The sequence below is a fragment of the Lycium barbarum genome, chromosome 11 (genome assembly GCF_019175385.1).
Source record: "Lycium barbarum isolate Lr01 chromosome 11, ASM1917538v2, whole genome shotgun sequence".
Lineage (NCBI taxonomy): Eukaryota > Viridiplantae > Streptophyta > Magnoliopsida > Solanales > Solanaceae > Lycium > Lycium barbarum.
The window spans coordinates 14,302,670-14,316,452 of record NC_083347.1 but is presented as its reverse complement, the minus strand read 5'-3'; the positions used below and the strand labels follow the sequence as shown (position 1 = coordinate 14,316,452).

Genomic DNA, 13,783 nt, shown 5'->3' with positions numbered 1-13,783 from the left:
AAAAACACATATTTGAATCAATTAAAGATTAAAAGTGCCAAGTCATATATCACAAGGACCAAATTAGAAATTGTCAATAACCAAGGGATCAAAAATGTTATTCTCCCTGTCAAAAAGGTCTCACTCTCTAACGACTTAGTCATACACCTTATTTTCATTAAAATAATCACTTTCTATGGGGATTAGTATCATAATTACTAGCTAAAAGATTTTAATTCGGCCAATCAATGTATACCATTTTCTAATGCAACAAGCTGTTGTTCATGCATATATACGATTAATGGATGCTCTCCTCTTATATTAATTTATTTAAATAAGCCCATCCTAAAAACATAATAATAAAAAAATAGAACTCCCCAATAAAACACAAAAGTCAAAGAAGAGCTTGTTAGAGGTTGGAATCCTTAATACAAATCAATAGATAAGATCAACTTAATACTTAATTATGTGCTTGAGAATTTGTTAACGGATTTCCTGAAATTTTCCAGATCTGAAACAACTTAATCTTTTATAAATAATTTAAATGATCATTTGGACTATTATTACTTCTATTAATTATTGGCTTAGAGATTGAATGTAATCAAACAACCACATTTGACTGTTATTTATTCTTTAATCAAACAATCTACGTTTCACGTATGAAAATTAATTATTGGAGATTCTTTAATCGTATTATTATTATTATTATTCAAAATATTTTGTGTCAAAAGGAAAAATCTTAACAAATTTTCAAAGTGAAGGTTCTCGCAACCGTTAAAATTGCGCATCTAAACTCACTTTTTTTACATAATTAATAAGTAATAGAAGAAACTAATAGCTGGTTTCGCCAAGCTTATTTTTCTCCAAAATTACTTATTTTTTTCAAAAAGTGCTTATTTTAAAGAAAATGAGATGTTTGGCCAAATATTTGGGAGAAAATAAGTACTTTTAGGGAATAGCAGAAACAGTTTTTCAGAAGCTAAAAAAAATACTAGCTTTTTCCCAGAAGCACTTTTTGAAAAGTACTTCTAAGAAAAATACACTTAAAAATATTTTTTAAAAACTTGGTCAAACGCTAATTGCTGCTCACAAGTGCTTTTTTAAATTAATTGGCCTAATACAAACTGCTTCTCACAAAAAATACTTTTTTAAAAATCACTTTTTTAAAAAAAAAATAAGTTAATTTTAAAAACTTGGCCAAAAAAGCTATAACTCAAACAATTGGAACTCGTGATATACTACAATCCCTCTAAGTTGCGACTTTTATCACTAAGCATTTTTGCATGGACGGCGTACTTCTTTATGTTTGGTTTTAGAAAATGCACGTCTCATACTTAAGCTATTATTCAATTATTATTCATAAATATCAATGTATGATTCTCTCCTTCTATAAGTGGCCCATCTGAAATAAAATCTCAATATATCAAAAGTCAAAGAAGCTTCTTTCAATCGCTACCTAATATGTCATCAAGAAACCCCAACAGGAGTGCGACCAAGTCTTTAATACAAAATCTTTAACCAAAAAAAAAAAAAAAGAGTATTCAATACAAGAATGATAACAATAAAACCAACAAGACAGAGACCTGTTTAAATTCTGAGGTCTAAAACTATCATAGCTGCGTTTTCAATTCATTAAATGAACTTAAAAAATAAAAAAGACGAAAAAAGTATATCATTGTATTTCCCAAATTAATTTGCCTAGTAAAGAGACAGAAAAAAAAAATCAGCAGTATAACTTATTAGTTACAATTTCATCTTGTGTTCAGTAAAAATGCATGAAACTTATATAAGGAAATTGAAAATAAAAATACTAAAATATCACGCTTAGGATTGAACTATATGACTTCAAGTGACATTTAATTTGATTTTTCTTTGCCACTATACTTAGAAGCGGATGCATTCTTTTGGCTAGCTATGGGTTTATTTGACTCCATAATTTTCGACAGAGAGTATCAATATATATGTGCGAAAATTCACTCAAATTGCGTTCTAACAATACAATGAGTTAAGCATAAAGACAAATTGAACCCATTAAATTTAAATCTTAGGGCCCGTTTAGCCATAAAATTTTTGGGCAATTTGCAGGATTATCCTTCGCTGGCGGTGGTTTTTAATTTTTGTCCCTAAATTGGTGGTCTTTAACTTTTGCTTTTAAGGTCCAAATTTTGCCTTGCATGGCCAGTTTTGCAAAATCTGCTTTAGCATGGACAAATTTGCAAAATTCTGCCTTGCGATTTTTTTTTTTTATCGAGCTGGGGTTCGAACCCACAACCTCGGGGTATTAGGCCAAGGGCAAAACTTAAAGACCACCAATTTGAAGGGCAAAAATTAAAGACCACCCCAAATGAAGGGCAATCCGCGCAAAAAAAAAAGAAATTCTTTCACTTTTTTCCGGAAAACGTTTTCGCTTTATTTGAAAATCAATGTTTGGCCATGAAAATTCCAAATACAACTTGAAGTTGTATTTGGAATTTGAAAAACACCAAAAAACTTGTTTTCACTTTCAATACATTCAAATAACCAAATATTTTTTGCAAAAACTATAAGCAAACACAACTCCATTTTCAACTCCAACTCCAAAAATACCAAATAAAGTAAAAAATATTTGATTTTCATGGCCAAACGCCTACTTAGATCCATCTCTTAACGTTAGAATCTTCTCTGATATGAAGTTAATTCAACAGTTTATGTATGATTTGTTTATTTTTTATTTTTACTTTTATCTTATTTATATAGTAATTGTTTGTGAAAAAAGGGGATTCAATTGAACCTTAAGTACAACCTAGCCCTATCACTATGTGTATTATTGAAGTAAACAATTTCATTTCTTAAAATAAGCTGTCTCCTTTTCTAGCTTCTCTCATTTATATTATAGGTCCATTCACTATATAATCTAGTTAAACCGGTGAGAGTCTTATATACAGTCAAACCTCTTATAATTGCCATTCATTATAACGACATTTCATTATAATGGTCTGATTTTTTTCGGAACCAATTTTTCATGTTATAATTAACTTCTCTATAACAGCATTCTACCTATAACAGCAGTGACGTTCATTATAGTGGTACACTCTTTGTAAAATTACTTCTCTATAACAGCCATACTCAAATATTGTGTAATACTCCCTTCGATTCAAAAAGAGTGTCCACTTACCTAATCAAGAAATAATTAACATTATTTTTTCAAATTTGCCCTTATTAGGTATTAAGTGACCAAATCCAAATACTTATTTAATTTGGGATAGTTTAGTCAAATTACCTATTTTTGCTTGGGAGTTAGTATTTTCTTAAGAGGTATGCAAATGACTAAGTGAATTTTTTTTAGTGGGGAAGTAATCTTTTGTAAGAAATATATTATATATAAAAATAAAATATTAAAATATTTATGATAGTCATCATCAAGAGAAAGCTATTGAATTCCTTTTTGCTGAAAGTTTGGACAAAAATCTTCGTTAATTCAAGCGTTATATTATCACTAAGAGACTAAAATTTACGAAACAACCTACAATTGTAGAATTCTTACGTCAAACTTGAAATATTTAAATTTTCAATTAATTTAAAATGCATATGCTCCTCAGTACGGTATAACTAGTTATGAATTTATTAGTCACTTCAACTTTTATTAATGAAACAGAAAAATCAATTGAGATTGTAAAATTAACAAGTATTTTGTTTTCGTTTATAACATATATAAAAAAAGTATAGAAAAATAAATTTATGCGTACTTTTGTTTATAACAGTTAAATAAGATCCAAATATTAAATGTCAGTATACATACATAACAGTACTTCACTATAACAGCTATAAAATTTTCAGACAAACGCAACCACTTACGAGAGGTTTGACTTCACCTACAATGAGTGTGATCTCGATTAATATTCTATTTACTTTCTTCCTTCCCTTATTTTTCTTTTCAAGAAAAAAATAGCCCATTCCTCACTCCTCTATGTTGGACCGTTTGACTATTTCTCCCTTTTTATCAAATTTAATGTACTTTTTTTTCTTTACCTTTCCTTCTCTAGTAATAAGGTACAACAGCACAACAACAAATAAGCCGTGTTTGGCTCCAACGCCGATTATAGTAAATTAATAATGTGTTCACACTCCTTAATTTTGTAATTTAGAATAGATATATTTCGTTTAAAAAGTAATGCATATATACTCCTTAACTTTATTATTTAGAACATATATACCCCCATTTAAAAAATAATGCATATATACATGTAGTTACACAAACGGTGCAAATATACTTTTACTTCTGATCAAATTTTAAAAAAATAAAAAAGGGTAGCGGTCGTACCATTCTGTTACCAAATAGTTAAGCCAAAGACAGACTGTTGCGCTCATTTTCTTCCCTTCAAAGCCTTCAATACTACTAACAAATGAGACTTTTGACCACAAATAAAGTGTTACAGTTATAAACAGAGAAAAGTGCCGGCCCCTATTTCTCTATCTATATCTGTTTCTTGTTTTTTTTTTTTTTTAAATTTTAAATTCTGTTGTTTTTAGTCTTATCTTCTTGCTTATTTTCACATATAAGCGTGTTGAACAGTCAACTGCAGCGTAGCAGCTTTTTAAATTTCTTTAAAAAAGCAGTAACCATATTTTTCTGTTTTCTCAGAAGTTGCCTAGAGAATTTTTAGAGATCAAGCCGTTTGATCAGCTCTTAAAGGGGTTTTGGGGTTTATCATTCTAAACAAGGTATTATAGAATCTTATCATAATTGAGTTGTGTAGAAAATTTGGGGTTTATTAGTTGAATTGTGTATAAAGTTGCAGTTTATGCAAAAAGTTGGAGTCTTTTGGTGTTGTGGTTACTTTATCAAGAATTTGTTATAGAGATTGGATTCTTGGTTTTTGATTGTTCTTTTGTGAAGTTGCAGTTTGTGCAAAAAGGTGGAGTCTTTTGGTGTTGTGGTTACTTTATCAAGAAATTATTATAGAGATTGGATTCTTGGTTTTTGATTGTTCTTTTGTGAAGTTGTGGTTTGTGCAAAAAGTTGGAGTCTTTTTTGGTGTTGTAGTTATTGGGGCATCAAGGGTTTATGGGTAGTTGACACTTTTTTAAGCAGTTGAATTTTGCAATGGAAATTTGGAATTGTAGTTGAGTGACTGTTCTACTGAATTGGGTTTGAACTTTTCTTGCCTGGCTTGGGTTGTTTTGACTTTTGGTTCCATGTTTATGGGGGAAAGATTGATTTTTGCAAAGACTGGTCTTTGGGGTTTGTAGTTTTTGGTTGGGTTTTCGTTGGTTGATTATGGGTGGCGTTTGTGGAAAACCTTCGTCGCCCGCCCAAGATAGGCGGGATGGCGGTCAAAAGAGGAGAGAATTGGCAAAACGGGCACCACCACGAGCCGTTTCTTCTAAGAGAGGGGAGAGTTTCAGGGTGAAAGACAAGTTGGAAAATGGTGATGTGAAGCTTGGTTTAATTGATAGGAAGGCTAATGGATCAAGAAAGGTTAGGGATGATCATTATGAGCAGATAAAAGAAAAGCTTGGAGTCGTTGTGAATGGTTTTAATGGAAATGGAGGCGTCCCGAAAGCCTTGGAAGGGGAACTAATTGCTGCTGGATGGCCTTCTTGGTTTGCTGCAGTGGCTGGTGAAGCTATTAATGGATGGGTTCCTCGAAAGGCCGATACTTTCGAGAAATTAGACAAGGTGCAATTCTACAGACATTCTTTATGGGTGATTCATTTGAAAAATTAGATTGGATAGCAATCAAAATTGTGTTTGATTCGCCTAAACTATTAGGCAATTATAGTAATTAATACTACCTCCTTTCCATTTTATATGGTGGTGTTTGATTGGGTCGAAGTTCAAAATTTTAAATTAACTTAGGTATTATATAATTGATAGTTCAACAAAATGTTGAAGTAATTTAGTTTGATAGAGAAAAATCCAATTGAAAGTTTAAAATTTGATCTGTTAAAGAAGATATACCAAATAAATATATAGTTCAACTTTCTTGTGCTAGCACTTAAGCTCAGACACACAAAAGTAATATACGCACTAGTGTTTTTGAAAGTTGTAAAAGCTATATGGAATAATATTAATAGTGGAATTATGTCAACATTTTAAGATGTCCCAAGCTGGAAAAAGTGTCAATATATTGGGACAGATGAACTAATTGAGCAATGCGAGAAGTTGATTTTGTTTCAAGATTGGTCTGCAAATCTAATCATGTCTCAGGGAGACTAATGATATAGAAGAATAGAAGTCTGATTAGGTTGAAATTACCGCTTAACATTTTGAATGTGCCATGCTAAATACAATGTTTTGATTTAGATGGTTTAAAAATCATTATATTTATTGTAATGCCTGTGGCAATATTTTCCTTCCTTTTCTATTTCCGTTAAGGTGTTAGTTTTCTTTTCCAATGTGTTTAAAGGTTGGCAATTAAGGTCTTTTGGTTATTGTCTAATAGCTTCTTGTTCTTGCAGATTGGCCAAGGGACTTATAGTAGTGTATACAAGGCTCGTGACCTAACTAACAATAAACTTGTTGCACTCAAAAGAGTGAGGTTTGATAATATGGATCCTGAAAGTGTCAAATTTATGGCGAGGGAGATAGTCATTTTGCGTAGGCTTGATCATCCGAATATCATCAAATTACAAGGTTTGGTTACATCAAGATCATCTTGCAGTTTGTACCTTGTTTTTGAGTACATGGAACATGATCTCACTGGACTCGCATCTCTTCCTGATATCAAATTTACAGAACCGCAGGTGCTTTTCCAGGATCCTTGATTATGCTTTATTCCGTAATTTTAGGTTAACTTATTTCTGACTTAATTGTGTGTTTTATAGATGAAATGCTATATGCAGCAACTTCTTAGTGGACTTCATCATTGTCATAGTCGGGGTGTTTTGCATCGGGACATTAAAGGTTCAAATCTTCTAATCGACAATAACGGGATCTTGAAGATTGCAGATTTTGGCTTAGCAACCTTTTTTGATCATCACCAAAGTGTTCCACTGACAAGCCGTGTTGTGACTCTTTGGTATCGACCACCCGAGCTCTTACTTGGAGCAATTCACTATGCAGTCGCTGTAGATTTGTGGAGTGCTGGTTGCATACTTGGAGAATTATATGTTGGCAAACCCATTATGCCTGGTAGAACTGAGGTATATAATAGATTATTAATATAATTTTTCTTTTTGAACCTGATAGTGAGGCTTGGAGAGAGCTTTCAAAGCTGCAATTAGACATTTAACTACTAGTGCATTGACCTTGATTTCATGACGTAATTTTCACTGTTAGGTGCTTAAATGCTCTTGCTCATCAACTGAAAATTCCTTAGATACATGATTTTTTTCCTCCTTGTAGGTGGAGCAGCTGCATAAGATTTTTAAGCTTTGTGGTTCACCATCTGAGAATTATTGGAAAAAAGAAAAACTACATCATTCAACAGCATTTAAGCCGTTACATCCTTACAGACGGCGTATTGGCGAAACATTTAAGGATCTTCCTCCATCTGCTGTGAGGTTGATGGACACATTACTTTCTATAGATCCTGAACTTCGGGGAACAGCTGTCCGTGCTCTTGAGAGTGAGGTAAGTTTCCTTGGCGTTTCTTTGTCCCTCTGTTTATACCGTCAATTTTTAGTTGGGAAAAGGGCCTGATTTACCCCTCTACTTTGGGAAAAGGTTCATATTTATCCCCCGTTATACTATCAGCCCACTTATACCCCTACCGTTACAATAGTTGAAATATTTGCCCCTATTTTTAACCCCTGTCCACCGTGGCCAATGGCTTGGGCTAGGCTTGTCCACTGTGTCCATTAAAATGCCACATAAGAGGCCATGTCAGCAATTTAATTAAATGATTCCTAAAATTAAAAGACCAAAATGATGCTTTCTTCTTCAATATCAAACTAAAAAGTGCAGATAAATGGACCCCACCCAAGGTACACTTAGACCATATGTTCAAAGCTCATCTGAGAATTTTTGGCTGGGACAAGTGGTATGCTTTCTTTTTTCTTTTTCCTTTTTTCTCTGGTTTTTGCTTCTTCCTCTCCTCCTTCACTAGTTTCTGCTCTTATCCTTCAGAAAAGTACTCTGAGTTGTGATTCCATGTACCGTGTTCTTGTCTCTTCAATTTCTATCTTACTGCTGGTAAGTTCATTTTTTAGTTGCTACTTTTTCATAGCCAAAGATGGGATCTTTTTTATGGAATGATTTCTGGGGTGTTCTTTTTTTCCTTTGTTAATACTTGAATTTTGAAATTATTTTAGCTGATAATTGTCCTGAAAATTCTTGTGGTTTTTAGTACTATGTACTAGCAACAGTGGAAAACATACAGAGTCTAGCAACAGTGGAAATCAATTTGATATTGAAGAAGAAAGCATCATTTTGGTCTTTTAATTTTAGGAATCATTTAATTAAATTGCTGACATGGCCTCTTATGTGGCATTTTAATGGACACAGTGGACAAGCCTGGCCCAAGCCATTGGCCACGGTGGACAGGGGTTAAAAATAGGGGCAAATATTTCAACTATTGTAACGGTAGGGGTATAAGTGGGCTGATAGTATAACGGGGGGTAAATATGAACCTTTTCCCAAAGTAGAGGGGTAAATCAGGCCCTTTTCCCTTTTTAGTTTGATGCTCTGTAGTCTAGTCCGTAAAAAATGGTCAAACAAAATTGAAGACTGAATCCTACATGCTTATAGTCTAATGGCATGCAGGTTTTGGTCCTAATCGTTACAACATCAAGGAGAAGAATTGGGTCCAATTTGTTTTAAGGTGGTTGACTGGCATGAAGTTTAAGAATCAAAGTAACATGTTTTGACATATAAGCTAAATATATGCAAATTACCAGAATTGCTTGTACTACCAACAATTAATTGAGAGTCAGTACGCGTTCAAATCGTCCCTTCATCTTTCTCTATCATAGTAAAGATTCACTTTTATATAATGTGGGGTCCCAACCAGTCATGTTAGTACGTAGTAATAGTTTCTGAAAACAGAAAAATATTAAATCTTTTTGGAACAGACTAAAAAGAAAAGAGTGAGATAAAATGGGGGCGCATGGGTTAACTTGTGAGCTTCTCTGTCATAATATTGAAATTTGAACTAAGTAGTAACATAGTTCCTTTGGAGGCGTATTGGTTCATTCTAAGTGATTTTCTGGAAGAATCGTCTGATTTTGTCTGTCTGAGTTATTCGGCGTCATATCATTTCTTCAAGGTGAATCTCATTATTTGCATAATAAAGTTGTAGAACCATTTTGCTGATTAACAAAGTTATGACCATACAGTTCTTCACCACAAAGCCCTTCCCTTGTGATCCTTCAAGTTTGCCAAAGTACCCTCCCAGCAAGGAAATTGATGCAAAGCTGCGGGAAGAAGAAGCTCAAAGGTATTTAATTTAAGATGTCCACATTAACTTTGGTCTTTCTCATAGTGTGAGCAAATGCTTTTCAATTCTATCGATAGCTTCCTCGTCGTTTTGAAAATCTTTAGAAGTGTGCAACAGTCGTATTGTCCAGTGGCATTTCATTTGTTGCTTTCCTAGGTTAGCTTGTACTGAGAAATTTATATTTGTTTATTTAATTTAGTCATTTCTTAGAGATTTAACATTTGTTTAAAATAATATTTTGCTTTTCAAGTATTGGAGGATACGTCATAATAGTTGTCCAAATTGTTTTCTGCAGGCAAGGAGCTGCAGGAGTGAAGACCCAATTTGGTGATGGGCATACGAGAGGATCAAAAGAACCTCGAGCTGTTGCAGCACCTGATGCTAATGCCGAGTTGGCTAGGTCAATGCAGGTATATATGTGGGGCCTGATTTTTAGTATACAAGTTGATACATTTTTACTTAAAGCCAGATCCTAAAGACCAAAGGAAACCAGATAATCATGATTCTTCAATTTTTTCCTGTTGTAACAAGAGGTTAGTTAGAATGCATTTGGGATCCTCCAAAAAATGCATAACTATTTACGCATTTTTTTGAATTTCCTTTTAAATTTTATACCACCTCTTAGTTTTTTGATGAGCATCTTTTTCCTACACCCATGTCGGATCCTCCAAAAAATGCACTACTTTTGGAGGATCTGACACTCACCTGGTGATATTTTTGGAGATCCCGAGCAACAAAGAATTTAGGCTTTTTCCATTTGGAAATTTTTGAGTAGTTTAGGTATGGGTCATGTGAACTTAAAAGAATGAACAAGATCCAGTTTGAATGTGTTTGACATGTGATCACTCTTTTGACATAAAGCTTAGCCTTTTCTTCATAAAGAATACATCGGTAGCCATATTTGTGTGCAAGTATGCTTTTACTCAAGTTGTCAATTTATATGATCTAGACACTATTTGGTTCGTTTCAAGTAATACTCATACCTTGTAACAGAGGAGGCAGAGCAGTTCAAATCCTAAGAGCCGATCTGAGCATTTCTATCTACCTAAAGAAGCTGCTTCTGGTTTTCCAATTGAACAACATAGACCGTCACAACCAAGGAAAGAAAGAGGTGGAGATCACTTGGAGAATCATGCAGAGAGATTTTCTCATTCAGGACCTCTAGCTCCAGGATTTGGATGGGCAAAATCTGGGAAGAAATACGATCATGACATTTCTGTTGGTTCCAATAGAGCCGACTTATCAAAGTTTTCCACTTTAGTGGCATCTAGGTCAACTGTGGCTGGTGATGCTCGAGACCGATTTGTTGCTTCACAACTAGAATCTGGCCATCAAGTAGAAAGGCCAGTACGCTTGCTTGACGAACACTCAAGGAAGCAGGATTGGAAGCGGCACATGCAAAATCCTGCTGGTTCTCATCAATTTGACAGTGGAAGGGCCAGCATTAAAGAATCAAATCTGGTAAGTATTATAAACATTGTAACTTGTAAAAACATAAGGTATGAAAAACTTTGTGACCTTAAAGGACTCGAATCTTGAGTGCTTAAAGGTAATTGAGATATATTGTTATTGCCGTATTTCACTTACAAGATGATTTAGAGCCTGCTAAAACTTCCCCTCTCAAAGTATAGTTTAACTCACTCGGCCATGGTGCCAACATAGTTCGCATACATAACTGCCCCTTTGATTGTCTTTTAATTTGGTTTAACCATCTGGTATCCGGAACTCACTACAACAACAACATACCCAATGAAATCCCACAACGTGGGGTCTGGAGAGGGTAGAGTGTACGCAGACCCTACCCTTACCTTGGGAGGTAGAGAGGCCGTTTCTAGTATCCGGAACTCACTGGCCTAACTAATTCAGATTTGATCAGCGTAGGACTCATTTAAGGGAGAAACACTCATGACTAGGAATTCCTATAATCTCGAGGCTCGAACCTGAAACCTCTGGTTAAGGGATCCCACTACATCCCTTGATGGTCCTCCTACATTGTGATTGTTAACAATATAAAGTCGGTTTGTTCACTTGGATATTTAATAAACCCTTGTCTAATGTAATAGGCCTTCATTCAATAATAGCATTTTGGTTTCACATTTGCTTTCTTGTTCTGGAATTCTAGTATGATGATATCTAGCTCATTTTTTGTCAATGTAGCATGGCGATGGTCACAAGGGAAACACAATCCATTTCTCTGGTCCACTTCTTGTTCAACCAAATAAAGTGGATCAAATGCTTAAAGAGCACGATCGTCGTATCCAGGAAGCTGCACGACGAGCAAGGCTCGAGAAGGCAAGAGCAGGCAAATGCCAAGCTCAAGGGATGCAGAGAACAACCAATTCTATTTATGTCACTAGTCTGGGATCGCGGTAGACTGGGAATTATATATACAGTTCTATGTATAGTTCTTCTGAAAGTAATTGTTATTTATAGGAAATTTAGTTAAGATGAATATAGTCGAATAATTATGTGATCTATTGCTAGAGTAGGTAAAAATTGTTTATGCACATTTTTTTTAACTTTCATTGCTTCAACTAAATCGACAGCCCTTTACATTAACATTTAACGGTTCGTAGGGATCTAGTAGCTCAGTTGGTTGGCTATCAGAGCTTTCACCTTTTTGGTGAGGGTTTAAATCCCCTTCCCCTACCCCCTACCCCCTATGTAATAATTAAAAATAAAAAAATAAAATAACGGTTCATAGACTATCCCTTACCAAAATTATTTATCAACTCAACCGTAAGAATTGATAAAAGGATATTAAGACCATACAAACATTAAAGAACTCAATGGTGGAATACATCGTTTGGATTAAAGACCTTGAAGTAATTAATTGAAGAAGCGCAAAACATATTATTATCAACGGATATTAATGTATATTAGAAATTAGAATTAGAAATAATAATAAAAAGTGAATATCATATTTGTTGACCACACAGGACCAGTGGTCTAGTTAGGGGTGTCAAATTTAGCCCAAAAGGTGATGACCCGCCTAACCAGCCCAAACTTTTATGGGTTGAGCTCAAGATAATTTTATATTGGGCTGATTTCAGCCCAACCCAACATAACCCTTTTAAAGTGATCTTCAACTTAATCCAATATTAGCCCAATTCTAACCCATTTTTAAGATTTACTTAAATTTGGGTTTATTGCTTGAGATTTAGTTTATTTGTTTAATATATACACTTTTCTTGCATCATGTATTTTATAAGTTTGTGGTGTGTTCAATATGAAGGGAAATATTTTTCACGGAAAATGTTTTTCTCGAAAAATATTTAACACGAAAATTGTTTTCTTAAAAAATATTTTCCACAAAAAATCCGTAAAAATAATTTTCAGAAAAATATTTTTTGCGAAAAATGTATTTCTAGAAAATAGACCCTTCAAAAAAACTGGGTCAAGTTGGGCGGGTCATGACCCAACCCATTTTTAGTCCAGTTCAGCCCAACCCAATTCAGCCCAAATAACTTTTGGGCCAATGTTAGCCCAACCCATTTATTAGCTCAGCCCTAATAACTTTTGGGCCAATGTTAGCCCAACCCATTTATTAGCTCAACCCTTTTTTATTAGGCCAATTTCAGCCCAACCCGCCCATTTGACACCCCTAGGTATAGCGGTAGAATTGTACCCTGCCACGGTACAAGCCTGAGTTCGATACCAGGCCATTCTCACATCCTTGCGGGGATAGCTCAGTTTGGTGAGCGACAGACTGAAGATCTGAAGGTCACGTGTTCGATCCACGTTCACCGCATTTCTTTTTTGGTCATGAGCTGAGTGAATGATATGTAGCGTGGTATAACTTATACCTGATTGTTTAATCAAACAATATGTACGTATGTTGACATAGCTCCATGTATATTCATTTCGGTCTAACTTCGTTAATGTACCCCAGTCTTACTTCGATAGCGTACTATCCTAGACCCTCTGTCTATCCCGACATTGATAGAAATTCATAGTTAGGTTAGCCAACTAGACAATGTACTATTCTATTTCATTCACACATACAATATACTCCTGTTTTGGTTCATGTGGTAATATTTAAGTACTTTTTAATCCGTTCCGGAAGAATGACAAATTTCTAAGTTTAGAAATAATTAAGCTTAAATCTATCATTTATCTTTAATTAGAGTCGAGAAGCTTTTATAGTCACACAAATGGTATGAGAATATTTAACATCACAAATTTCAAAAGTTTTAAAACCATATTTATGTTATGCCATGTTTATGAATTATGATCACATATTTTTTAAAATTTCTTTTATCTTTATCCAAAGATAGAGGTAAGGTCTGCATATATCTTACCCTCCTCAGACCCCACTTTTGGAATTATACTGGGTATGTTGTTGTTGTGCTTATTCAATCATGCCACATAAATTAGAATGAAGGGAGTATTGAAGTTGTGAGAAGGTTAGTACACAAAATGGTCTGTTATTGCGTACAGTGACG

The 13,783-nt window shown here is 34.2% G+C and overlaps 1 protein-coding gene across 1 annotated transcript; it reads left to right on the top strand.

Moving 5' to 3' along the window:
* The first annotated feature begins 4,331 nt into the window (after positions 1-4,331).
* Positions 4,332-11,897, top strand: LOC132619263 (probable serine/threonine-protein kinase At1g54610). The gene is made up of 8 exons (XM_060334201.1): positions 4,332-5,638; positions 6,421-6,705; positions 6,787-7,104; positions 7,307-7,534; positions 9,238-9,338; positions 9,634-9,748; positions 10,332-10,799; positions 11,496-11,897. Exons 1-8 carry the CDS (start codon positions 5,237-5,239, stop codon positions 11,709-11,711), a joined length of 2,133 nt encoding a protein of 710 aa, XP_060190184.1. The 5' UTR covers positions 4,332-5,236; the 3' UTR covers positions 11,712-11,897.
* Positions 11,898-13,783: the final 1,886 nt, after the last annotated feature.

Bases quoted from the DNA above. Each gene is read 5' to 3' on its own strand.
- LOC132619263 (XM_060334201.1), top strand. From the start codon at position 5,237: ATGGGTGGCGTTTGTGGAAAACCTTCGTCGCCCGCCCAAGATAGGCGG. The intron at 6,706-6,786 runs GTGCTTTTCCAG...TGTGTTTTATAG, and splicing joins TCAAATTTACAGAACCGCAG to ATGAAATGCTATATGCAGCA. The intron at 9,749-10,331 runs GTATATATGTGG...ACCTTGTAACAG, and splicing joins AGTTGGCTAGGTCAATGCAG to AGGAGGCAGAGCAGTTCAAA.